At 40.1% G+C, this 23,674-nt stretch overlaps 2 protein-coding genes across 3 annotated transcripts in view; one reads left to right on the top strand and one right to left on the bottom strand.

Moving 5' to 3' along the window:
• The window catches only part of LOC119648687 (kinesin-like protein KIF3A), a 45,872-nt gene that overhangs the window by 2,359 nt on the left and 19,839 nt on the right, over positions 1 to 23,674 (top strand). The window lies entirely within an intron of this gene.
• Positions 3,750 to 23,173, bottom strand: LOC119648688. 2 transcript variants are annotated; one of them, XM_038050486.1, is made up of 6 exons: positions 23,016 to 23,160; positions 6,302 to 6,377; positions 5,741 to 5,838; positions 5,518 to 5,678; positions 5,316 to 5,444; positions 3,750 to 4,457 (listed from the first exon to the last, which is right to left on the bottom strand). In XM_038050486.1, exons 2-6 carry the CDS (start codon positions 6,321 to 6,323, stop codon positions 4,349 to 4,351), a joined length of 519 nt encoding a protein of 172 aa, XP_037906414.1. In that variant the 5' UTR covers positions 6,324 to 6,377; positions 23,016 to 23,160; the 3' UTR covers positions 3,750 to 4,348. The 2 variants fall into 2 exon arrangements, with proteins under 2 accessions (XP_037906414.1, XP_037906415.1); XM_038050487.1 differs by lacking the exon at positions 6,302 to 6,377 and having other exon boundaries at positions 4,321 to 4,457; positions 23,016 to 23,173.

Here is a 23,674-nt window from a genome sequence, read left to right as displayed (position 1 = left end):
TGTTTTTTCGCCGCTTCGTCATGTGGATAGTCTTGGTGAATTCTTTTTTTACTTTGCAAATTTTGTGCTCTTTTATCCTTTATGGCAAACTTCTGTTACCCGGAGAACCTAGAATAATGCGTGAAATCTGTCGGCTGAGCTCCAATCATTTATTCCACTGGGTTGCAATTATACTCGATAATACCCGCTACCAGTTGTTGGGTTCCTGTTGGCAAAAAAAACATTTCGCCGACTTAACAAGAACCGAATTTCATTATCAAAAAAAATAATTTGTGTTTACAAGAAGATACCCAAGAGAAACCCAACTTATTCCGATTCAATAGAGATATCATAGCACATAAGCTTTTCAGAAAAGTGATATTACAAACTAATATTACGAGAATATTACAAAGTGATATTACAAACATAACATATTACGCGCTCTATGGTTCTGAGTGTTGGCCGACTATAAAAGATACTGAATGGCGTTTTGCGGTAATAAAGACGAAGGTGTTCCGTTGAACTAGTGGCAGCAGGCCTTGATCACCTCCGAAATGAGAATATCCGGAGTCGATAAGAGGTCGTATCAATGGTGGAAAAATTGCGAGAGAAGCCTCCTCGCGTTAACGAAAATTCAATTGCCAAGGTTGGTTTGCACATCGAAGTTGATGGCAAGTGAAGCGATTTGAAACCCTCGCGACTGCATTCAGATCAGACCTTTGATAGAACAAAATGGTGAACCGATCATGGCGAGCCGACCTCATTTGTGAACGGGACACAGGCTGGGCCACCCTGGTCATACTTAGCTTTGGATATACCGACAAAGTTATTCTCCTGGTCCGCCTTGAGAAAATATAGCGGTTTTTCACGAAGTTCCCGTATTGTTCTTACATCGCGCTTACAAATTTTTGGCGGCGCGTTATTCCGAATGATTCTACTTATACCTAAACGAGGGAGCCCTGATCCCCCTTCAAAAGTTCAGCCTTCGGTATTTTGAAAATCTCTATACTTTCGGCTACGTCTAATTTCCTCATATCACTCACATGCAGTTCACCAACCTTGCTTTCTCTCTGGAAACCCTGTGTTTACTTAGGACGACAAGCTCCGCTACCTTTGATCTGATAGCCGACGCACCCTTTTTCTGCCAATTCTGCTTCCTCTAAGTGTTCCCTAAAACGTATTTCCACGTTCCTTCTGGTTTGTCCGATGTATACTTTCCTGCAATCAGCGCAGGGAATATCCCACATGGCCATTTGATCGATTTTGGTGGATCCCAGAAGGGTTTTGAGATGGTTGTTCCTGCTGGTGAAGGCGACCCAAATCATGTCTCCTCAGTCTTCTTTTCAACGAAAGGGAAATTTTGTTGAAATTTGAAGCTATTCTTTGTCAGGGATGTTGATCCGGGGCCAGTTTGGTCAGTGCTTACCGTTGGAGTGTGCTCTTAATTTTACTAATCAAGCTGCTGATGGCATGGTGGGAATAACCATTCAGTCTGGCAACCTCAAAAATATGCTTCGTTTTTTTCATTACTCCCTTCCTGGAAATGGGAAGAGTTAGCATCCGGTGAATCATGTAGTTGAAGGAGATGACTTTGTCCGTCGGTTTTCTGAAGATTTCTAGGTCTACTTTGTCTTGATTCCTCTTCAAAGCTTGGACCTGCTTTGAAGCGGTAAGGTAATTGCTCTTTTTTTCCATATACAGTGTAAACTCGATTCTGGAGTGCAGTTTACTGAAGAAGTTGGGCACATCATCTTTCTTCATGACAGAGCAGATATCGTTCATATACCTATTCCAAAATTTTGGCATCCGATCTGCCGAAGTTAATTTTTGCTTCCAGGTTGGCCATGAATATTTCGTTGATGAATGGGGAAAGGGGGTTCCCTGTTGGGGCTCCTTTTAGCTGCTCACCCCTAAAAGTGAAGTAGTTTTCTCCCATAGATATTTTAACTAGCGTCATGTATTGTTTTACCTTACCTCTCTATTGTGGATCCTCATATTGTTGAAGAGGCCAGTCCTTTACTAAAGCGGTCGCTTCTTTGATCGGGATATTTGGAAAAGGAGCCTTGACGTCGTCTGACACTAAGGCTTTGTCTTCATCGATTTCTCCAATCAATTGAAGTGAAATAGTTATCGTTCCGATGCTTGTAGTTCTTCTAAATAAAAATAAAACTAGGTAGCTTTCTCCTACTACAATATATTTTAATAGTTAGTAAATACGTATTTCGAGAGCTACTTACTCTCTTCCTCAGTACTTAAACTAGAGGTAGCTTAAGCCACCTAGTTTTATCTTTATCAATTCAAGTGTCTTGGAGAACTCACCTGAATTATTGATAGATCTAGGCTCCCTTCCTGAAGATTGCAAGCACTGAGGAAGGGAGCAGCTAGGTTCCGAAATATCGATATCTGCCAATAAATATAATAGGGTTGTCCATAATCAAAACACAATCTTGCCGTTTCACCAGTCGTCCCCGAAATATCGGCCAACGCCATTAAAAGGAATAATACTAATGAAAAAGTAAAAATCATCTAATTAAATAATTTAATCACAAGAAACTCCGCAAGATTACACTTCGACGAACGAGCAGTATAATAAAACTTATTGGTACACAAATCTGGGATCATATTTCCAGGCCAAATCCAGTCAACCATAACACTTAACAGATTCGCAAGTGATATTCAGTGTCGGAACTCGACAACTTCCATCGCTCTTTGTCTTAAGATGGTGTGGTATCGAACGATACATTACAGTATTACTCGGTGATATTTAGTGATACCACATCGATACGGACATTACAAAACATTTCTTAACAATAATATCATCATCACTTTTCTAGTGGGTGGTGACAGGGCGACGTTACTATGTTGTGATGTTTGGTATGTTGCGATGTTAAGTGATGTCTTGATTTTTGGTTCGCGCTCTGTGATGGTAACATTTTAAGGCAACATCAAATTTATGATACCACATACGACGTTTACCTATATTCAATGAAACAACTTTGGGCTGCACATCAATGAAGGCAAGATAAAATATATGGTTGCAACGTCAGCACCAAAAACCAACCAACCAACAACATCAAACCGCACTGGTCAAACGGGAAGAATAAACATGGGAGACTACAACTTTTAGACCGTTGATAATTTCTCCTATCCAGGGTCGAAAATCACAACTGATAACAGCTACGACGAGGAAACTGTTTCGCTCGAAACGTCTCACCAAGGGGCAAAGCTGTTACTGTACAAGACAATGATCTTGCCAGTCCTCATGTATTTCTCGGAGACTTGGGTTCTTAGCAAAAAAACTGCGAACTCTTGGCCGCGTTCGAGAGAACAATCCCGTACATGAGGATGGACGATTCCGTAGCCTACATAACGACGAAATCTATGAGCGATACCGTGACCGTCCGGTTGTGGATAAAATCCGGGTCAATAGGTTACGGTGGGCGGGTCACTTAATCCGTATGGATGAGGATGATTTATGGTAGAAAAAGAAGACGAGGCAGACCCTGCCTGAAATGGAGCGATGGCGTGTGTCAGGACGCCAGACAGCTTTTAGGGATATCGAATTGGTGGATCTCGGCGCAAAACCGGGATGTCTGGAGTTGCTTATTAAGGGAGGCCTAGACCGGATACCGGTTGTTGCGCCGTTGATGAAAGTGGGATTAACCGTGTCAATACGCGACAATACACAGAACAGCTGGTTCCGAATTCCATTGACCAATGACTAGTGATTTGCTAAGTTAAAAGGAAATTATTTTGATAACTTTCTTCTTCAATTACACATACATGATTTTATTACTCTTTTCCTTTCCATTTATATTATACATACAAATATAATTACAATTTCGACAATAAAATTATATTTGGCATGCTAATTTGAACTTTTAATGTTAGCTTATTCGAATAGACAATTTACATGCATGTTGGAGGAAAGAAGGCATATTATAGCTTGGACAATATCTCAAAAAGTAGCTTGGTTACCTTATAAAAGTGGAATTAAAAAAAATTATCATATCTTACACTAAGAGTTTATATTACTTTGGACGGATAATAATGTTAGACACGTTGTTGATGACGGTAATGTTAATGTATATTTTGATTCAATCAAAATATGAACTCTGTAAAATTTCATTCATGGGGCTGATATCCAAATGGGATATCTTTGTCTAAATATCTCTATACTTGTGTCGTTAAAAGTACTTCCGAAACTGAAATTGCAATCAAGCGGGATGGTATGTTACTGACTCCGAAATGCCAAAGTCAATGATTTTTTTTCATAGCATTAACAGTTTACGTACTAAGTCTTATATATTTAACAAACTATATGCACTTTTTATTGCAATAGGCGTGAATTTGTCGGCACTGAATGAGACTATTCAACATCTCCCTTGATACCCAAAAGAACCGTCAAGCCCAGATCAACTAAGAAAACTACTGCTATTACTATCGAAACAGCTCCGGCGCCGAGAAGCAAATCCAGTCTGAAAGTAGAATTTTTCAAAGTTAATATCAGGTTGAGGAAACAGTAATGTGGTATTTTGTCAATAGATGGCGACACTTAAACATATCTTGTGTTGTACTTATCGCATCGGGTCATACTATACGGCGATTTGAAGACGACAATCTGGGCTACAGGTGTCTTTTTGACAGTTTTATGATCGTACGTTTCAGTCTCAAGTTATAGCGCGTCAAAGGTGGAGTCCACCAAGGAAGAAATTCGTCATATTTTACATTTTTACTACCTGAGAGGTAAAAATGCAACGATGGCGGCCAAAAAAATTTGTGAAGTTTATGGGTCCGATACTGTAACGATTCGCACAGCACAGCGTTGGTTCGATCGATTTCGTTCTGGTGTAGTGGATGTCGAAAATACACCCCGTACTGGTAGGCCAATCGTCGTAGAAACCGATAAAAATCCAAATCATCCAAGTAGACCGGCATGTGAGCATTTGCTCGATTGGCCAGGAACTGGGTAAGGACCATAAAACCGTTTGGAACCATTTGCAGAAGATTGGATTCTAAAACAAGCTGGATGTTTGGGTGCCACACGAGTTGACGGAAACAAATCTCTTGGACCGAATCAGCGCCTGCGATGCACTGCTGAAATGGAACGAACTCGACCCATTTTTGAAGCGGACGGTGACTGGTGATGAAAAGTGGATCACGTACAAATGGAGTTGCCTTTTAAATGGCAACAAGTTTCCGAACAAAACGGCGTATATTTGACTTAAATCGGATAATTCTAAGTTTGTTAACTAAAGCGCTAAAATTCGATCACTAATACGACATTACTTTTCCCCCGACCTAATATTTTTCCATTGCTATAACATGTTCCCTACCTTTGGGTATTCGGCGGCCAAAAACCTCTTTCCTTCACATAGGACCAATCTCGTAGCAACATCGTTCCGCACGCAATGAAAAGAATAACTGCGAGGATGGACATCAGCGATGATGTTTTCCATGGGCATCTGCAAATAATATTTGTGTTGCAAACAATTCTAATGGAGAATCTGTATCTATTGTCTTAGCAAATGTACTTACGAATCACTGAATATTTTCATGATTATGTAAACAGCAGTGAAAATTAAGAAGGCACCAATCGTCGCATATGAGATTCCAACCGTTCGCGGGGATATAAAGATGCGATTGTGTGAATTGTTGGCGGGATCATCAATAAGTCCAAGACAAACAACAATAAGACACTGAAATAAAATAGAGTAAATAGTATGGAATCGGTTGGAAGAAGACTGAGGCAAATACTCACCAATTCGACCACTTTGATGCCCACCAAAATTAGGCTGGAACTTTTCGATGTATCGTCGCGTGCTTCCATTTCTCCTTCTGTCTCAAGCCGTGAAATTTCTTTGGGAGAGAAATGCATCCATTATATCAAAGTATAGGTTTAAATGATTGAGTAATTTAGTAACTTGTGAATTATATTAAATATTTAGAATCACACAACACTTTAAGCCCCATTAGTATCTTATCAATGTTAGCACTTGCTCCTTTCAATGGTTTAAGTTCTCGCATTAGTCACCCGGGGCTTAGAGGGCAAAAAACGACAGATTAATAAATTTAACTTGAGTGGGGAGTTAGAAGATTAGAAACCAAGCAAAGATACGAGTATGATACCAAATGAGGCGGGCGCATTTCTACTTATTGAAGAATAGTTGCCCAGAAATTTCACTTCTCTCGAATGCCGGTGCATATTAGCAATTAGCAGTGGATTCTGTGTTCCTTGATTAACAGAACTAAATAATGATTGATGGATTATTCTCTACGTTATGCGTGAGTTAATGTTCACTACTAAATCAGAAAAGTGTACCTATACCCTGCAAATAATGCATAATAGATGATTTGCCAATGTGGTTTTGAACGTACGAAGCAATTTATTGATTACACTGAAATATATAAAGCCAGTTAAACCCAGTAAATGATGCGAAAAGTTTTTCAATGGGAAATTTACTTATACTCAATATAGTTTACTGTGTTATTTGAGGTTCATTAGTGTTGGTTAATGCGAGCATACCTAATGAATTATTAACACCCTTAAAGTCTAGTTATTTTTACAATTCGCTACTGTAATGTGTGTTTCATGAAGGTGTCCATCTGGGAATGATGTTGTAATTTGAAAGGTGGAAAGCATTTGCCGAGGAAGGGGATAGGAAGAATTTAGTCAGGGATAGACTTTATTAATAGTTTTGTTAGTATGCCATTCCAGCGCAATGTCTTCCTAATTTCTACATAAGTTGTGGTATATAGAGTATATGCGATGAAGTATAGCCGTAAGTTCCATCAGTCAAATAAATCTTTATTTCTCACGAAGTAATAAACCAAATCAATCGAAAAGTACACCATTAGGAAAGGGAAACGCAGAGCTTTTAAATGAAAAAAAAAATTATTCACAATGGCCGCCGTTCGTAGCTATACAGGCCCGAAGTCTGTGAGGCCATGCATCGATCACTTCACGCACGGCATGAAGCGGCATTTCTCGAGCTGCAAATCGGTGCACGTTCGATAGCAGGCAGTCTCCTCTAACTTAGCCGAAAGGCTGTAGTCCAGAGGATTCAAATCTGGGCTGCCTGAGGTTCATTCATCCGGGGTTATGAAGTTAGGAACATGCGCCGCTAAGTTCTGTCAATTAAACAAATCGATCGCTTCACGCACGGTATGAAGCACGCACGATGCTGGCCTTCAAACTCTCCAAATCAGTGTAAGTTCAATTGCAGGCAGTCTCCTCTAACTTAGCCAAAGGCTGTAGTCCAGAGGATTCAAAATCTGGGCTTCCTGAGGCCCATTCATCTGCGGTTATGAAGTCAGGAACGCGCGCGCCGCTAACCACTGCTGAATTATCTTTTGCTTTATGAGCGGAGGTCGAGTCCTGCTGGAAGCACCGCGGCTTCTCCAGCGAATAGAGATTCACTCAAAGGCTCGACTACATCCTCTAACATCTTTTCGTACATGCTCGCATTGGTTTTGACGCCGGCCTCGCTAAAATGAATATCAGTTACTCCGTGATATGAGATGCCCCACCATAACATGACAGAAGTCGGATGGTAACGACGTTGGACTCGCAGAGCATTTTCTTTGGCTTCATAACAATTGTGAGCATACATTCGATCATTTTGTCGGTTGAAGTTTTTCCCGATGGTAAACATTTTTTCGTCAGAAAATAGAATTTTGCGATATTTTTTGCCGGGAAATCGATATAAAAGAGCAGCATACCGAGTTCGCCGTATTTCTTTCAGTTTTGGCGTTAACATATGGCTAAAGCACTGCCGGTACGCACCGAGATCCTCTCGTAAAATACGACGCACACCTCGACTGAGATCTCGTAAAATACGACTCACACCTCGATTTGAAACGTCCTTTTCCGCCGACATTCGTTTCTGCTTGCGGAGAGGAACACGCTCACGCACAGCATGCACGACATTCGGGCGCCCTTCTCGCGGCCTGTCAACCATATCAGCTGTTTCGCGGTGTCGAGCTAATGTCCTAAAAACGAATCGTTCGCTTACTGGCAGCTTTTCGAACAAACTATGAATTTTTTTCGGCGTATCTCCCCATTGGTGCAATGCAATAATTGCGATTCTTTTCCGTAGTTACGGAACTTTATCGTTTTGTCATTCACGCGCTACTGACCTTCGGAACCTGAAAGTTTGACGGAAGTGAGGTATGGTTACGTACTCTCCATGTGCAGTGTTACCAGTTTCGGCGGCCTAACATTTCTCGCTATACGTATCGACTGACAGAACTTATGGCTATACTATGTAGTATTCCGGTCATGGTTTAGTAATGTAGTTACATACAGGATCGATCCCAAAAGTGTTTGCAATTATGCACTGAACCAGAAACGTAACCGTGATGGGGTTTTCGTTGGTAAAGTGGTGGGAGTCTTGGTAAATAGAGACGCTCGAGCTTAGTCACCTGCAGACAGTGGAATATTGAAAATTGTCTTTCCCGTGAGGCATGTTCTACTGCCACGAGAGTTTCAAAGTACAGCTGCTAATTGAGGTACGCGTACTGAAGGAGTGCCATGTCTAAAGCAAGCAACTCCAGGGCGGCCGGGAAAAGATCGATGAAGAAGTGAGCGCCAGGCCTCAATCAACGATACAAATTGACAAAATTGCACACAAAGACCCAGAGTTCCATTTTAATATTGAAGTGATGGAAATGACGCTTCGGGAACGGTGATTCATTGTATTTTGACAGAGAATTATTTGGGTGAGAAGAGTGCGGTCTAAAGTGGTCACGGACGCTTTGATCAATGACCAGGAGAGAGTAGTGACAATGGCGAGTGCAAGTTCCTCCCGCGCCTAGACATGACAAATCCACTTAAAGGCATCACCGTGTCTCTTGACTTACAAGATCGCGTTATAGCGAGTTGGTGCCTCAATGGCAAGCAGTGAATACCCAGTGTTGGACTCATACCCTTTACCGGTTGCGGGAGGGGGTGAAATGTATCAGGAAAGAGTTTGCAATAAGTGAATTTTGCGTCACAAAGTTGCGACGTATCACAAGTCTTTCCTGACAGGAATGGCTGACACCGTGCCCCGACAGTGGCAGGACGAAATGAAGCTTTTATACCTCCAAACTTAATCAAGTCCTTTTTTGGATTTGAGATTTTAGGATAGAACTGTGTGATCCGAAATGAGGACATTTGCGATCGATATGGGGTTGCACTGATCGTGGAAAGATTGCAATAGAGATGTCTTCGATGGTATAGACTTGTAATTCTGACTGACGGTTTTGACCGAGCAAAACGGCGACACGGACCAAGACGTGCCGACCGCACCTCTGAATGGGACAAAAGCTGAAGAAGAAAAATAGATTTGTTTGACGGCGTCCGGTTGTACTGGTTGAGCGCCAGCTTTCCGATCTCGTTGCCCCGAGTTCGAATCTCGATCATCATGGATGTTTGTGTTCGTCTTTGTGCCTGCCGCGCTGCTGTTAGCTTTATCACTTGCACAGCAAAAAGATAATTTGTGCTTCTAATGCGAGAATCCCAGGACATTTAGAGAAACTTTGAGAGAGTTAGGTACAATAGCTGTAGTTGAAAATGCTACGAGAAGTTAAGCCACTCTCGAGAGACTCCAAATTTCTTTAATTAACTCATAGTTCACCTTTTTCCGTTCAATGTTGCTATTATGAGGAATAGGAACAACAATAATATACGCGGAGCGACCCGTTTTTTGAACTATCACCACGTCAGGTTTATTGTGTAGAATATGGTCATGGGATAAATTTTGCTAATATATGCGCTGAGCAGAGCCATCGAGCATTGTCTGCTGTTCATATTGGTAAACTACACATGTTCCCGTTGTAGCAAGGTTCGGACGAATCACCTTACATTGATCATTCTTTGTATTGCACAGGCGCGATTACAGTGCAGACAGAAAAAATTGGGTTTAATGCCTCTAACGCGGAACTACACATTCTACACTGTTCGTTCTCCACCTGGTGTTTCATTATTAGCTTTTTATAAGTAAGGGTGGCGATCACGCCGTACATAACCTCCCTTTCAAATTAAGTGGAGCCATCCATTCGGGATTTGATCATAGTAGTGCTATGAAAGTTTTCCAAACTGGTCTTCCTCCATGACAATGTTCCGAAACATATACCAATGAAGGGATAGTGAACACATTTAGTGCGCGGTGTTAGGCTTCCTCTAAAGTGATTTAGCACCAGCTTCACCTATCTCAGAAATTCACGTCAGCCATGCATCCTGCAGATTACCAAATCGAGCATGAATTTGCTGCAGAATTCGTAGCTATTTGTAAAAGCTTGTCTAGGTCATAGTTTGGAATTGATAGTTAAAAATGCTATGTCCAATATGCAGGTCGTGATTATCTTTGGAGATCGTTTGGTTTCGAAGCTTGTCTAAGCCACATTCCACTGGAATATCACGACCAAACGTGTTATGCCAAACAAACTACCAGCATACAACTTTATGTCATCTAAGTATACCGAGTGTGTCAGCTCACAGTTAGCACGTAGGTCATATTTAATGGCGAAACCATGCTGCTTAACGCCATTCAGTAGCCATGAAATGAGGCTCAGCGCTGTACCAAGCCAAAGACAATGCAATGATTTTCCCTAGAAGATGCCTTTTCGTATATGGATGGGTTCTGAAGCGCTGGTACCCTCAGATGAGCGCACTGATAAGGTAATATGCCACCCATCCATGACTATCGCCAATAACTTTAATAATTTGGGATCTATGCGATTCAACCTTACATCATTGGATAGCCAGGTGTACAGGGCGTTATCAAAAGCCTTGACGTAATCGAAATAGCAACTAAAGAAATTTCTCTGGTCTCTAGTTGCCTGTCCTACAGCTGCTGAGTTGCTTTTTGCAACCCTTTGACCCAACTCGAAAACTCTTCTGCTCCTTGGATTGAAGGAGGTTGACCTTGTGAACCACATTGACCTTTCCACTAATAACGAACGCCATGAATTTGTAGAGGATTGGCAAGCAAGTAATCGGTCTTGTATCTGTGGGGTCCTGTAGCGTGTCCTTTTTTGAGACAAGGTAGGTAATCCCCGTAGTAAGGAAGGTTTGAAGTTCCTTCGGCTGATTTATGACTTACTTTATGCCATGTGATAGTTCGTTGTGTACATTGGTGAACTTTTTATATCAGGAATTCTGCCTCCGATTCAAACCAGCGCCCTCCTCCAGTTCTTCAATCTGTTTATGGTTCGTCTTACCTCCTCGTCATTTACATCCGCAAAATCCATGGCGGGTGCCTTTAGCCGTAATCCAGTGTGCTAAGTATACTGGGCGAGTAACCGCCAAAGTCCGCTCCAATGTTCTTTTGCTTCCGTTTTCGAAAACTACACAGTCTGAAGGCTTTGTTGGGATACGTTCAGTGATCTGAAAAAGTTCCACTGATTCTTTACGAACGTTGATTTCTGAACACGTCTGAAGTTACTTTAACAGTTCCCATACGATAGAGAGTTTCTGCTTGAGTGTGGCTAGAACTTGAACTACGGACAGAATGTCATTAGTTTCAAGGTGCGCACTGATCCTTTCACTAAGAACGGACGTTATAAATTTGTAGAGGGTTGGTAAGCAACATTATTATTAATTTATTGTTTTTTTAGGTCATGTAAAATTTGAAATTGGAATACTCTGAATACTACTTTACTACTGGAAGTAGGAGTTTAAATCCGCTTTAGACTCCTCCCTCTCTCCTCTTCCTAAATATGCAGAGTTGAATGTGGAAGGGCCATTTAAGTGCGTTCAGTGCACAAGTGATTCGAAAAGTTCATTTAAGTTATTGAAGTAAATCCGCCATCGAAGTTCTCTAAGAACCACCCTTAGGTTAACAAACGTCAGATGTGAGAACTGCCGCATGTTGTAACCAAAAATCAAGTTCAAGATCATTAAACACATTCCGAAAATTTGCTGGAAAATCCCCGTGTTGGCTCAGTCGGTTCAGACCGTTATCGTACTCAATCTGACCAAATGTTTGCAGAGTCGCGTAGGAAATACCCACCATTTATCAATCGAAAACGAGTATTTCTGCAGCAGGAAAGTGCTGGATCTCACGTGGCCGGTCAAATCAAGGCCAAGGTTAAAGAACTTGGTATGATTGAACTTATCATACCGTCCGGACCTTACACCCTCCGACTATTCACTATTCCATTCAATGGCACACTTTCAGCGAGGTCGCAGTTATAATGATTTATACCAAGTTGAAACAGAGTCCTTTAAGTTGTCAATTCTAGGAACAAGGAGTGGTGCCGTTGTGAGATCAGGCGATGGGACAGGAAAGAGGGAACATTTTAGCATTTTTGCAGGCGGGCAATGGTATTTGCGAATTTAGACGCCACGTTAAGCCCTTACGTCAGATAGTTTTCAATTTGTTAGAGAATATGGCCTCCTATGAGATAAAGCAAGCCAGTGGACTAATGAAGGAACTTGTGGTGTGTGCCGAATATCAAGGTTGTCGCTTATGTCTTTTACATATCCATTATACTATCCTATTCCCTTTGAACAACCACAAACATCCATAACCAAAGTTGTGGTCGCGCTATGAGATTATAACCGCGAAACTGGTACCTCAAAATAGACAATCTGGCGAATAATGAACGCAAGTTTTGTCATCGTGAGTATTAAAATGCAACTAGCGCCTCCCCTTAAAGCCTACCATATTGCTGTACATATGAAGCAGCAGAAGCAGATTCACTATTGGAATTAGGAATTCGTTTTGGTTGATCCCGTTGTTTAGGAGGCGGCTCCAAATGCAGTTTTGAAGTATATGAGTTTGAAGTTATATAGTTGAGGTATTCGCCCGATTACTTTGATTTTTTAGCTCGAATATTTTCATATTCACACAGGTCGGTGTCGCTGAGTCTTATTTTTTAGGCTACTTTGCTCCAATTCTGGTAAATAGAAGTAGCACATGGAAAATTCCCGCCTCTATTACTTAAAAGTTCGGACCTTTGGTCAATATGGGTTTACTTTGTGCCATTGGGATATCCTGGTCTAATAAAAATGTGAACTTTGGCGTACGGACCAGATGTGGATTGGTAAGCGATCTGAGCTAAAGAACCTTACTAGAAACCATTATCTACTTTATCCCACATAGATGCCAATGGCAACCATGTACAGAGGGGATGTTTGCATATTCGGCTAATTAACGATTGGCTGTTTACTAAGAGTTGCTTCCTGGGTTTGGAGAAAAAGACGGTTGGATATCAAAATCAATAGACTCGAAAGGAATAGACAACTACATAAATTAATTTTACAGTTGGAACGAAAATTCAACTGAAACATATACCACCATAGTCGATACCATAGTCGACAATTTTCCAACTGGCTGAACAATCATATCTAGGTATCTAGAACAAAAGAAGCAATTTAGAGTTTTGATACTGTCAAACGTCTAGCGAGGCGACCCCATTCATTCCAAGATTCACCAATACGCAATTTTATCGGAACCTACAATCGTCATTCTATCTTTATAACATTCTGTTTCAGATACATTGTAATGGTTGACGTGAGCAAATTTATAATGCTGCCATTACTGTGAAACTTGAACTTCATCAGACACACCAAAATATCAAAATTCCATATGACTTGGCTATAAGCTTAGTAAAATTAGAATGCCTTATTTAATCACTGTGTATTTTTACGCTCCGTTTATTACGATGATACTATATTGTTTCCAGAGTTGCTTTAAGAGAACATTTTTTGGAAAACAATCTAGATAAAAACTATTCTATACATAGGTAAAGCCCTTTAAAATTTCACGATGCAGTTATATAGGTAGACGCGGAAGGAATCAAATTAGGATGTGTAACAGAACTCTTGGAAATCGCTTTATTGAATTTTGTATTTGACTTTGCTAAGATGCTTAGATTAAGCTTTCAGTTAATTATCAAATGGGACTTTCTTAGATGGAGTTTTTATTTATGGAGTAGAAGCAGTTTATCAAACGAATCCCTATTTGAGAATATTTTTCACATTCTCATAACGGCAAGGAAAATTCTGGCGCAGCAGGGTTAGCGACATTCGAAATTTATTTCGAATGTTGTTAATGCGACAAACAGATGCCACCACCGCTGCTTTTCGTGGCGTATTCGAACTCGCCACGAGGACGATTCCAAAGAGTAGGATTACTTCACAGGGAGTAATAGTTGCCGCTTCACACGACCTTGCCTTGCCAATTGATTTGACATTTTAAAAATTGTATAAATAATTGAAGAGAGTTAGTTGTCAACCGTTGTCCGAGTCGGTCACCTGCATTTTACAGTTGACTTATAACAAACCTTATCATCTTGAGAAAACAGAAATATAATTCGAAATACAAATAAATTCAAAAACAGTCATTTACATGCTGGTTTTTTTTACAACAGTCGCCAGAAATAAAGGGAAACCTATGCCTTGCTTGAGTGTGTTTTGGTTTCAACGCGCGTATCTGCATTGCACAATTACTGGCACTAATCGAACCATTTAGAAAATGTTCGAAGTACTAAAATATGATTTTTAAAATAAGGATTATCATGTTTAGTTCACGTGACTTATGTTTCTTTCGATTTGTTAATAACTCCATTAGTATCTGCGTGTTCAGAGATAGCAGATAAGGTTGACCACTTGTGTCGCACGAAGCAAACAGTTGCCCTTGCTACTTCGAACATCGATTGACCTATCTTTATTGACACTTTTTTTGTCATCACTGCAGCACTCACACGTTAGGCGCAGAATTTGTGAGGCGAAACTAGACAATTATAATTAATTTTTAAGAGAGGTCATCTGTAGAAAGCCTAGATAACTGTCATAATTATGGTGAAGCATTACAACAGGCTGTTTTCTGTAGGATGAAAACCTTATGAAATTTAACTTGGTTCAATTAGGATTATCTTTCGCATGGAAAGAATCGAAACGATATTCAAAGAAGCAGATAGGAAATATAATCAATCACAATCGTCTATTAACCTTAATTGTCTTCTATTTCACCCTTGCGTGTAGCATCCAAGTATTCTATTTTAGTTACTATTCATTCATAAATTCTGATTTATCAGATATAGGTGGGTCCAGATTTACCCTAACACGGATTTTAGTGATTAGATACGCACGACTCTACAAATCGGGTGATTGGTGGGGAATTAGAAAAAGGACACTATGAGCAAATGGATAATTGTATCCTATGCTGATAAATGGTGTTTCTACGTTAAAGGAAGGAAATGAAATAATTTCGACAGAGCATTCGTAGTCAATAACACTTTGGGAATCAGAACCAATGGATCTTCTTTCTATTTTCTGGAGTCATTTGTATTCCGCTTTCATCTTTATATACTGTGGGCGGAATTCCTACTATTTCTTTGTCAATATTACAAAAATATCGTTTTGTTGCCGTATGAGCCAATTAATTTAAATCAATTAACATTTGTAATAAAACTGTGAATAAGAAAAGCGACTGACGGTTTCGTCCAGGGCAGAGGCAACTCATCAGATGCTGTCTCACCTCTGCTTTTTTAGCAGCTTGACTGAAAGTGTCGACAGGTTGTAATCGCTCCATTTATATATCATTGTAAACACGACGTGAGTACGAATTATTGTGAAGTGAAATCCGTCGTAAGTTCAGACCTAAACCAGGCCGAAGTGATTTTTTTGTTGAGGATGCTGGGAGTCCTGAGTCCGCCTCCATTTGATGACGGACCGGACCACTTGGGAAGCAACTTACTTCCTCTCTTGTGGTCCGGCTCGGTCATCAAGTGGATGCGGACTCAGGACTCCCAGCATCCTCAACAAAAAATTAGCGAAATAAATTGTGAAGTTGTTAAAACTTTGCCTGTTCCAGTTATTAGTTTCTTTCTTTTCTAATTCGATTGACTCTAGTGACAGTTTTATATGTCTCTTCTTTACTTCTTCATAAAGTATACCTTAGATGGGACATCCACGTTGCGTTTTCCCTCCATTCCTTTATTTTCTAATCCATTTTTAATGAGATGTTACGTTGCTCGAATGATAAACCTACAGCGACCGGACAACCACAAAAATAAACCTTAATATCATTGATTGCAATCAGGATTCGAACTCGAGAAATGAAGACTGAGTGGTTGACGTTAATTGCCTCTTTTTTCCGCACTCTGGAGGGGGTTGTTATAAATTGAAATTAGGTCGCTAAAATCCTTAGAGCTACATCATACGGCTGACGGAAGTCAATTCAGGAAAAAAAATCCTAGAATGGGAGCAATTTTCTAAAAGTGGCGGAAGCAGAATGAGAACAACACATTAATTCGGAGACCATATGGGGTAGCATGCGAAGGAATATCTGTAGATCTTTAAAATGAATATCTCTTGAAGTTTGAATTAGTTTTTTACTAAGAATCGTATTGAAAAATTCATTGCGCAATGATTTTACCGTATTTTTTTTGCATGACTGATTGACGATTTCAATCCGATTTCACGGTTCAGTAATGAATCAGAGGTATATGCTATGTAATTAGGTATTGCTAGCTAAATATTAGACGAAGAAAGATTGTCTCCTTCCCATAATTCAGATTTTAGTAGAAGTATTCTGAATTATGGCGTGGTTCCTCTTCAATGTTAAGCAATGAATAAGATACTAATATAATTTTTTTGTCATTCATTACTGATTGGATTTGAATTCATTATCTTTTAATTATCTTTGCCCAAGAGACAACAAGAGAATAAAAATTTAGGCGGTTACGAAATCTATGAGCGATACCACGACCGTGTGGTTGGGGATAAAATCTAAATCCGTATGGCTGCGGATGATCCAGCCCGGAAATTCTATAAGGGCAAAAAGAAGACGAGGTTGACCCTGCCTGAGATGGAGCGATGGCGTAGGTTAGCACGTCAGAATTTTGGGTATCCTTTGCAAAGCGTCTTCAGTTATAGGGTTTTGAGCATGGCTTAACATTGCTAGTGGAGGCTATCTATGATGTTTTTTATGTCGCTTTTTTTCCTAAACAACACAGTTAGGCTCATAACGTTTTGCTTGTTTTTTAATCGAGTGATGGCTGTTTGCCGAACGAGTATCGATTTGAAGAGATTGGCAAGGAGACTCGAACTGAAGATAAAAACCAGCAGAAGGGTTTTCGTTGCATTATTGGGGTATAATGGCCCCTAACGATTTTGATGCGAATGGAATATCCTACACGTGTAAATTATAGGGAATGAGTAACAATGGAAAGGACCTACTATACATTAAGAACTCGAATGCTCCTTGGAAATAGTTGGTGCAGAATCATACAGTAGGAATGTACTTACGCTTTCCGGGAAGTTCTGAAGGGAGCTGAAATACATTTCAATCGTAGAGGCCACTCTCAACCACATAAGGAAAAAAGCTGTTTGATAAAACAATTCATCTTCTTGTCCTTATATCCAGAAACGCTCATCCTTTACAATCGCGAGTCTAAATAATAAAGTGTTAATAATACTAAGTGCTTTTGTTTTTATACATGATCGCTAATGTGGTGATAAACTTGTTCCTCATTAGTTTAGTGGTATTTAAGAAATAGATTTGGGAGATTTAGATAAATTCAATTCATTCCCGTTCACTTCTTAGTGAAGTATAGGGCACGGGAAGCTCGGCGCCTCAGCGATGAAAAGTTCGGTTAATTTTTAATGAAGAATATTTTGGTACACGGTGATTCCATTTATAGATAGCTCGTAGTTAGAGACGAGAGAGTTAAAGAGAAAGAGGCTAAAAACCATCAAGTACTAGCAAGAGCCAGGCTGCGGACACTAGGTAGTAGCTAAGTAAAAACATTAGGTGAAAAATTGTATTGCAGAATTTACACCAAACTCTTCGATTTGACTGCATCTAGGCGAAATAATCGGTTTTCTGGAATGAATTTAAGACGTTGAGCCCAAAGTTAAAATATGGTATTTTGGTCTTTCATGGCAGATGAACATTTCTAATATATTATGGTTTTCGTGGTCCTAGAAGAGGTTCTTGTTTTCCTTGGTAAATTGTGCTACAAGTAGAATGAAAAACGTCAAGCGCAACAAATTGTAAGGTTCAAATTTCAGAGTTTTTTCATTGGAAAAGGACCTCAGGAGCACCCGAGATATGAGTAATGTGTACTAATATCGGTATCCACAGATACCACAATAGTTAGAAGATATTTAGGTTAAGGATATGGGATATAGATATGGGATTATTCCTCTGAAGAAGGCAGCAAGTAGTTGCCGAAATACGTATTCGGAATATAAATGAAAATCGTTGACAAAAAGGGAATAAGAAACTGTCTATTTGTTCGGACATGAATTCTGTCAAGACAAACACGCCAGGTACAACACGTAATATTATTGATGAAGGATGATCCTTCAGACCGCCTGTATTACTTGATACACTGGCAATTGCGAGAAATAACAATTTAATGAATGTTTTTATTGTAAATATTACATAAAATTCATAAGATACACAAATATTGCAAACAGGGAAATTCGCCTAGGGGAATTTTTGCAGGTATATTATGTTGGTTCTTCAGAATGTCAGATACAGAGGCTACACTGATCTGTTTTAAGTGGTGTTGTGAACTTATGTTGCAACGGCAGGGAAGGAGAAGAAGGAGTGTCACTATATGAATTTCTGTCCAGGAATCTCAGTGGGTCATATTTGACCATGTTACAGTTTTGTAGAGCTTGTGGTTATTGACAACAGCGGCATCTCTGAGGTATAGCGTATTACCTGTATTATTTCAGGCGGCTCCGTAAGTCAATGTATGCTTTAGTTATATTATACTCACTAAATAGTTGAGGCGTTCGATACTTGCATAAACGAGAATTCGTAGTTCAGGACTATGATTTCTATCTGGGTTCAGTTTTTCCTCCTTACGACGCTGCTCAAGCATGTATCAAATTTTACATACGTCCCTTTACGTGTTAAAAGGGAGTTGAGGACAGGTGCGTTCACTTGATCTAAAAAATAGGTCAATATAGTTTCCCATGTGTAGATTTCATAGGGAGGAACTATTCAGAGTATTGGTTTGGTTTGAATGCACTTTTTCACTCGCAATTATGTGTTTTTTGTTGGAGTGCTAGAAACAAATTCAACAAAATTTGCTCAGATTGGAAGTATAATTTTTCCAGGTTTACGAAAATTTGGTCAATTGATGGTGATAAGGGAAGTAAAATTTGAGGCGATTTTTTGCGAAATTCTCAATATTAACGGAGATATAAGCGTTTAAAGTTTTTGCAAAGATTCCTCCAAAAATCAGCAATTTTTCTGGCACCCAGACCCCCCAACCTATATACCATTATGAAGATCAGACCCTCTCCCGATAGCAGTGATTACGTATTAAGCTCTTTTTTGCGAAATTCTTAATATTAACTTTTCCTGGAACCCAGACCCTCCCACCCCGATATACAACAATCCAATTGGATCAGGGCCTTGAAGTGTATTAAAGCACTTCATTCAAGGCCGTGACAGTAAACTACAGGATTATGTTACCTTATAGGAGACAATGTGGTCAGCTTTGCGCTCGCCCGAGATTATTACCCTGATGTGACTCAGGTACTCATTCACAGCTGAGTCGATTGGTATCATCATCATCATCAACGGCGCAACAATCGGTATCTGGTCTAGGCCTGCCTTAACAAGGAACTCCAGACATCCCGGTTTTGCGCCGAGGCCCGCCAATTCGATATTCCTAAAAGCTGTCTGGCGTCCTGGCCTACGCCTTCGCTCCATCTTAGGCAGGGTCTGCCTCGTCTTCTTTTTCTACCATAGACATTGCCCTTATAGACTTTCCGGATGGGATCATCCTCATCCATACGGATTAAGGGACCCGCCCACCGTAACCTATTGAGCCGGATTTTGTCCATACTGACTGGTATCCGACGTCAAATCACGATATCAATCCCACTGCCACCAGTATGATTTGAACCGCGAACTTGCGCCTTGTGCCTTAAACAGTGAGCTATGCGGCCAGCACGGCAAATATAATATGGTTGCCATAGCTCCCTATGGGGTATATTACGTCAACTACACCTAGGCGTCATTGCTGTTGATTTTCCGCAATGTGGCTTTTTACCCGAAATTTGGAGATATAATCTTAACAGTAACATCAACTTGAGGCTGTTCTGTGTCGGTGTTCTCTCTGAACTATAATATGTACGTAGTATATAGAAAGTGATCTCCATTGTTACCCAAAACTTTAATGAATTCATACCTGCATCCTGTCATGAGGGGTTTCTCGCCTAAGATAATAACTAATGAGGAACTTGGTCAGCGTAGGGGCCAGATTTCGTGGATATTTTGGTCTGAAACCGGAAGTGACAGTGATGGATTACACATTAAGGAAAGGTGACACTGGGTTACGTGATGCACCGGAACCGACTATCACAGGATGCCCGACAAGTGGATCGCCCTACAACTATGTGGTGTAGAATAGTGGAGAAACAGTTCAAGTTTGTCGAAAATTCGAGGAGTTAGCTGAAGAACGAAAAATATGATGTTGAAAAAATTCAATTAAAATTTCAGATGTATAATGAGTAGCTGATACCCGTGAGCGCAAGCAAATTGTCATAATGTTTTTTTCATAGATTTTCTGGGGATAACTATTGGATATATTTCAGAGCTTTTATTTACTAAAAGTGAATATGTTGGTGAATTGTATCAATCCAGCTGCACTCGAACTTTTTCGAATTTTCCTGGGCCGGAAACTTATTGCTTAATCCATTTAGAAACAAGTCGGGAAAGCGGAAGCTCGAACTATCCCATTTGTACGTAGCCCCTAATGTATATGCACTTAGCACTATAGTGTGATATTGATATTTAGTATTTTGGGTTACAGTAAATTTACACGGTAAAGACAACTTTGAGCTACTGTAACTTTGCTAGTAATGGTACGATTTTAATCAAACTTGGGGATAAAATGCTCCATACTATAATCTATTTTATTTTAAACCTCTAGGGTATACCTAGGGTGTTTAGTCATTTTTCCTCAAAATATAGTAATATATTATTATTAACTTAATTTGGGCAGATATCGATATGAAGAGTATTTTGAGGCCTGGACACCGCATAGGGGCTGCTTTATGATTTTTTTCTGATTTTTCGGTTGGGTAGTTTTTGAGAATGGGTCCGTTAAATAAATCATCACTTTCGACTCCTTCCACTCCCCGCCTTTCCAACAAACGTCAAAATTAAGACTGGCGTCGACTACTGCTAATCAAGGCCTTTCATTTGATACCCAATATGATTCTATTTGGTGGAAAAAAAATTTGACATCCCCCGTTTGGATATATGAGGAACCCCACCCCCCACCCCCCTTAATCTCAACGTAGAAAGATGTTACTCACTGCATGTCTGGGCGTTCACAGTTTCCACTTTGTCACCAATTCACCGTGTTAATCGGTTTAGCCGTTTCCGAGAAAAATGCGTGTAATAGACAGACAGAGCGACAATGAACCGATTTTAATAAGGTTTCGGCTATCTTTTCTCAATAGTTAAGGAGCAGTTAAGTCAATTAAGTTAGATTTTTTGAGAACGATGGGGTCCTAAGTCCGCATCAACTTAATGCTGGACCGCTCTGGCCCAGCTCTGGTCAATAAGGCGAATTTGCGCTCAATATAATTCATAGTCATGTCGTGTTCTACGAATTATATAAAGGAGCACTCAACACCTGCGAGCCGCTACGCAGCGTCTGATGATTTGCCTCTGCCCTGGTAAGAAACCGTAAAGCCGTCATCGCTTGACATTTTTGAAATGTGATATTAATCCCGACAATGTTACTATTTCCAAAGATAACTTGTTGGGTTCCTGTTTGATATTTCTCCTCCTCAACAATTCCTCAATACCTTTGCAACTTGGTCTTTTACATGCTATCACAGCCTACTAACAGTTATCAGACGATCTAGTATCTTAATTAAGAAATTATTTTCCCGGAACAAATATTCCGATGATACTTCAGACTATATCCTTGCCTTAGGCAAACAATGGCTAAATAGACTCAAATAGTAGACGATTTAGTCTTATCCAATTTACGTGGGACTTCATGGAGTCGTGCTGTCTTCTAACACGCAGAACGAAAGATTCGCTAATTTTTTAAAACTTTTCGCTATGCTTTCTCTTTAGTTAGATCTGTTTTCGCGAACTCTTCGCCTATCCAATTTACAGTTTAAATGCTAGAGTAACGCTATACCCTAAGAGAGCTTCTTGGTTGGAAGTAGTGAGCACTCTTGAAATATCGTAAATTCCTCGAGACGCCTTCGAACAATTTCCTCACTCTCATAACAAACCTTCTGTAAACCTGTTTAACTCGAAAGTGGGTACACTATCAGACAAAACCCCAGAGCGTAACATGCGAAGTGGACAGGTTGGTATAGATACATATATCCCCTTTTCGCTTCGGGTTTGTTTACTATCCGTACAGTTGTAAACAAAAGCAGGTGTAGTATCTACTATGCTCGACACGTCTCCTTCAATAACGGTTACCACTGTGTGGTGGCGAAGGTATGTATCTTGGCGAGTCCGTAGCGAAAACGTGTATAGATACACGCGCTAGAAGTCGCGCTTTCTTAACTTGATGTTGCAGGGTGTGGCGCGGAATGGTGATGTCTTAGCATAGGAGCTGGTCGGTCACTCACTGCGAAATAGCCTGGCTCCGCACAAAGCACTCTAAAATATTCAGCGACTTATTTGATAGTGCAAACTCACAATCCTGGCCCAGTTCCCTTTCGCGGAGTTGATGTCACTGAGGGGTCGAGTGAATCATGTGCATGGACGCAATAGCGCGGCGAGCAGTATCAATTAGCACTAATTATTTAATCGTGGGTTGATTGAATCTCGGTGCATACGCCCAAAAAGCAAACTCAGCCACTGTTTTGTATTATGTAAACTATCTGCTTGTACTCGCGTGGTTATTAGGGTGTTAGACGGATACCAATCGAACTGACAATTACACTATCGACAAATCACTACCAGAACTCCATACAACGCAAATATCTAAATATCTAGAAATAATAACTCCTTTTAGATAGTTCTCTTGGCAACACGATATATGTAAAATATGATTTTCAGCGGTGACAATATATCAAGGCGCGTTTTCCATACCCAAGAAAATTAACTCGTTCCCTCGACCGAACTTCCTTGCAACCTGACTTTCTGCTAACTGAACACTAAGTTGATTTTATGTTACAAGCCAAGTGTTATTATCCACGGCGACCAGATAGACCATTGTCATGCGACAGGCACAATACAAAGCGAACACCCAAGATACTTTGCTGTCATTCCACCGAACCAATAGATGCTTGCTTGTACTACATTCAGTTTTTCCACATTTTAAAAGCTAAACATTTACCACGCCACACAATAACTTGTTTATGTGGGTAAACGTTCGGCTTAATGTGACCCCCACACGGTCCAAATGTTTTTTTTTCTAGACGCAAACGATGGAAGATAATTATCAGGGGACGACGATGGTTTGTTTTTGCGGTATCTTTAAGAATTTGGAAAATGTTTTGCTAGGAATAGAGAATGACCCTGGAGTCATGTTAGCGCGATTTATGATTCATTGTATTTATCGAAAATATTTTTAAATTTGAATTGCGAATTGGTAGAACACAATTGGTGGCATGTTCTTCTTTTGGAGAGGAAATACATGCTTAGGTATTGTTTTCTTGCATTGATTCGCTCGGTTTGAATCATCTTGATTGCGACATAACACGCAGCAAAGCGATATTGTCGCTCATTGCTTCATTGAAAACGGAACG

This window comes from Hermetia illucens, chromosome 2, assembly GCF_905115235.1.
Source record: "Hermetia illucens chromosome 2, iHerIll2.2.curated.20191125, whole genome shotgun sequence".
In the NCBI taxonomy this organism is placed as follows: Eukaryota; Metazoa; Arthropoda; class Insecta; order Diptera; family Stratiomyidae; genus Hermetia; species Hermetia illucens.
Note: the sequence above shows the minus strand (reverse complement) of the source record. Positions and strands in the feature narration are given on the sequence as shown.

Excerpts from the sequence above, each read along its gene's own strand:
- LOC119648688 (XM_038050486.1), bottom strand. The coding sequence starts at position 6,323 with ATGCATTATTTGCAGGGTATAG. Across the intron at positions 5,839-6,301 it reads GCATTATTTGCAGGGTATAG|AAATTTCACGGCTTGAGACA; the intron begins GTACACTTTTCT and ends TCTCTCCCAAAG. Across the intron at positions 5,679-5,740 it reads GCATCAAAGTGGTCGAATTG|TGTCTTATTGTTGTTTGTCT; the intron begins GTGAGTATTTGC and ends ATTTTATTTCAG.